This window comes from Panicum virgatum, chromosome 1N (assembly GCF_016808335.1).
Source record: "Panicum virgatum strain AP13 chromosome 1N, P.virgatum_v5, whole genome shotgun sequence".
NCBI lineage: Eukaryota > Viridiplantae > Streptophyta > Magnoliopsida > Poales > Poaceae > Panicum > Panicum virgatum.
In genome coordinates this window covers 65,326,209-65,329,900 of record NC_053145.1, presented here as the reverse complement: position 1 = coordinate 65,329,900, position 3,692 = coordinate 65,326,209, and the positions used below count along the sequence as shown (strand labels likewise).

General features: G+C 49.7%; 1 protein-coding gene across 1 annotated transcript; it reads left to right on the top strand.

Moving 5' to 3' along the window:
• The first annotated feature begins 273 nt into the window (after positions 1-273).
• Positions 274-3,414, top strand: LOC120657556 (NAC domain-containing protein 92-like). The gene is made up of 3 exons (XM_039935897.1): positions 274-1,487; positions 2,136-2,407; positions 2,627-3,414. Exons 1-3 carry the CDS (start codon positions 1,313-1,315, stop codon positions 3,065-3,067), a joined length of 888 nt encoding a protein of 295 aa, XP_039791831.1. The 5' UTR covers positions 274-1,312; the 3' UTR covers positions 3,068-3,414.
• Positions 3,415-3,692: the final 278 nt, after the last annotated feature.

Here is a 3,692-nt window from a genome sequence, read left to right as displayed (position 1 = left end):
CATAATTACCATAATTGGCGCCATTTAGTAGCATAAATGATGTGTACAAGCACATGCACTTACTTGTAAGCAAATTTAACCGCTAGCTTAATTAGCATCAGCTCTGACGACGATCCCAGAGTTGGACACCACATGCATGATGAGGCCGGGCCGGCCGGGGACTGAGAGGGGAAGATCGATCACTAACCCTGTTTGCCAATTGTGTCTCTATTGACAGTGCCACATATGTTGCTGTTGCATATAGATCATGTGCACATCAAGTGGGCCGGGGCTGCTGGTTTCTCCAGCCAGCCAACAAGTTTCTTGTGAGCCTGGGTCACCTCTCCTCCCCCGTCCTGTCTCGTCCCTTCTCCTCTCTAGCTAGCTCCCCTCCCTCCACCTCTCCCTTCCATCCCCCGCCCCCGCCTATCGCTCGCTCGAGTTCGTGCGGCGCAAGCATCGGCGGGATAGGAAAAGCCGCGGCGAATGCGACAGGCGCGCACGCGTACATCCTCCTCCGATCCCCCGCGCCGCCGCTGCCCCGGCGCCGGCGGCGGCGACAGGGAAATCAAGGGCCAACAGTGCGAACGAGCGTCTCTCTGCCAGTACCTACCTGTAGAGATCGATCAAGCCCTGCCATAGCTCTCGCCATCGGCCGGTCCCTGCGGCTGGCTTGGCTGGCTTCTCATCGTCAGCGGTGGCTGCATCCGTCGATTGGTCGATCGGTCGATCACACCGACGCGTAGCTGGCCGGGGCTAATTGCTAGCTACCAAGCTATTTGATAGCTCGGTTCACGCCCGTCCTCGCGCTCTAGCTACCCCGGCCCGCCCGGCCCTGTAGTACTAGACCAGTACCAGTAGCACCACCCTTGTTGCTTGCTCCCCTACACTTCTTCTTCTTCTTCTTCTTCTTCTTCTTCTTCCTTGCTCTACATATTTAATTAAATAATCCCAGCACCAAGCTATATATACTCCCTTCCTACCAGCCACCAGAGGTCACACAAGCGCCAGCTACAGCAATAACAGCATGGTATAGATCATGTGTGTTGCAGCAGCATGCCAATAATTCTTACTCCTCCTCATTAGACCTCACCTCCTTCTACCTCCTCTTCTCCTCATATGCATGTGCAGATCATATATAGCCAGCTGCAGATAGGCAAGTAAGATTGCTTGTGTCTCAACCGTATAGGTTCATACAGCAGATCAGATCACAGTGCAGATATATATAGACAAGTTAGCAGGAGATCGAAAAGATCTCTAGATAGATACATAGCTAGGGATCATCCATCGAAGTCGAAGCAGCAGGTAGCTAGCTAGGCCGCCAGCTGCAGGCATGGGCCTGAGGGACATCGAGCTGACTCTCCCGCCGGGGTTCCGGTTCTACCCCAGCGACGAGGAGCTGGTGTGCCACTACCTGCACAGCAAGGTGGCCAACGAGCGGATCGCCGGCGCCGGCGGGGCCATGGTGGAGGTGGATCTGCACACCCACGAGCCCTGGGAGCTCCCCGGTACGTAGCCCTACTAATTAAGATCGACATAGTTAATTAATTTAAGTTAGTCCTGGCCGGCCCTCTCTAGCAATGCAAGCTACCTCAATATAATTACCTGCTAGTATCTCCTGCTGCTCGGCTGGCTAATTGATTGATTTTGATTAGATCGATCATCAGTTCCGGCCGTGACATGGAATGGGTAATTAAGCACGCAACCGCGTTTCATTGGTCCAGTTATGTTTGTTTTAATTCTTGCTAAACTAGATGGGAACGAAGCCGCGTCCTGCGGAATCATATATATCAGTTCACAAATATACATAAATCATGATCTATCTGAGAGAGCAGAGCACCTTAATTTGATCCCAATGCAACAGTAGTGTTGCTTCTGATACAAGTTTCCTATTCTTGACATGCATCAATAATCCAGCAGCTAATTAATACTAGTATATATGATATTTTTTTATGCGTTCATCAATTTTGGGGGGGGGGGTAAATTGGTACGGTATTCAACACCAAAATAATCATGCAATAATTTGTTTTGAGGAAAAGATAAGAAAGAATTTCCATTCCTGGTTGAAATTTCTACCCCAATTAGCTCTCTACTACTGATTGCATGATGATTCCAAGTACTTTGTTCTTACTGATGTTCTTCGTGTTCATATGCAGACGTTGCGAAACTGAGCACGAACGAGTGGTACTTCTTCAGCTTCCGCGACCGCAAGTACGCGACGGGGCTGCGCACCAATCGCGCCACCAAGTCCGGCTACTGGAAGGCCACAGGCAAGGACCGCGTCATCCACAACCCCAAGGCCGCCGGCCGCGCCGTCGTCGGCATGCGCAAGACCCTCGTCTTCTACTGCGGCCGCGCCCCCAACGGCATCAAGACCAGCTGGGTCATGCACGAGTTCCGCATGGAGAATCCCCACACACCACCCAAGGTGCGCGCGCCTTATTACTTGATGATATATATATTGATGGAAACTATATAACTTTATTTAGATCTCTGATCTATTAATTAGTTCTTCAATTAATTTGATGCATGCATGATTCATCGGCTTTCACAGTGCTTTAGTTAGAATCGTACGTGTTTGATTCTTTACAACTTTTTACTGACATGTAAATAAAGTACTAAAGAAGAACTGTGAACGTGCGTGCAGGAGGACTGGGTCCTGTGCAGAGTTTTCTACAAGAAGAAGGCCGACACGATGGATTACGCCATGGACAGCGACCAAGACGTCGCCATGCCTCGCAGCGCTGATCATCCGAGCTACTCGCCTTCATTCCCCGCCCTCGGCAGCGGCCACTACCATCTGCCACCGCCGCCGCCTTCCGATCAACACGCCGGGGCTGGGGCCGGCTCCCTCAACGACTTCCCCGCCGCCATGGCGCTCCTGCATCATCAGCACAACAGCATGTTCAGCTTCCCCGCCCAGCCTCACGACGGCGGCGACGTCGTCCTTGCTGCGCCGGCGGCGGTGGGGTCAAGAGACGGCACCGGCACCGGCGCCGGCGACCAATGTGGCAGCGGGGTGCTGATGGACCTAGCAGGACTCGACGAGCACTACAACTACAACTACAACAGCCTGATGCAGATGTGATATCGGTGCTGCAAGCTAATAGCTGCTCCCTGCAGTGTGTGCTAATGACCAGCTTTATCTGATTTTATTCGTCCGTGATCAATCTTTGTGCAGATTTGCTTGTGCATCTAATGCACTCGTATACGTGTAGTTAATCTCTACGGATTTAGGAGTGTTGCTCGTTGCGTTTGGGTTGATGCATGACTCTAGGCTGTGGTGAAGTTCTGTGATTCATGTACATATTTGTGGATCGGTTTATTATGTTGTTAGCCGGGGAGCTTAAGTTTGGAACCTTTTTGTTGGTATATTATCTGTAATTATACAATTTTAGCATCATATATATATATATACACTTGAGTTGTTTCAAATCTCTTGTATTTCAAATTGTCAATCAAACATTTTTTCAAACCTAGCTTGATCTACAATGTAAGATGGAAATTAATTAGCAGATATATATTAGGAGAAAGTAACCATCACATATAAAGTGCTAGCTTAGCTATGGTTCTATATGTATTGTAACTAGGTGATGTCCTAAACGACTTACATTTCGTGGTTGCAGTATGCATGTATAAGCGGTGGTGATATATGCATGTGAACAAATAATGAATGATCAGCTAGCTTGCACAGCGATCTGTGGACAGTTTGA

Bases quoted from the DNA above. Each gene is read 5' to 3' on its own strand.
- LOC120657556 (XM_039935897.1), top strand. From the start codon at position 1,313: ATGGGCCTGAGGGACATCGAGCTGACTCTCCCGCCGGGGTTCCGGTTC. The intron at 1,488-2,135 runs GTACGTAGCCCT...GTTCATATGCAG, and splicing joins CGAGCCCTGGGAGCTCCCCG to ACGTTGCGAAACTGAGCACG. The intron at 2,408-2,626 runs GTGCGCGCGCCT...ACGTGCGTGCAG, and splicing joins ATCCCCACACACCACCCAAG to GAGGACTGGGTCCTGTGCAG.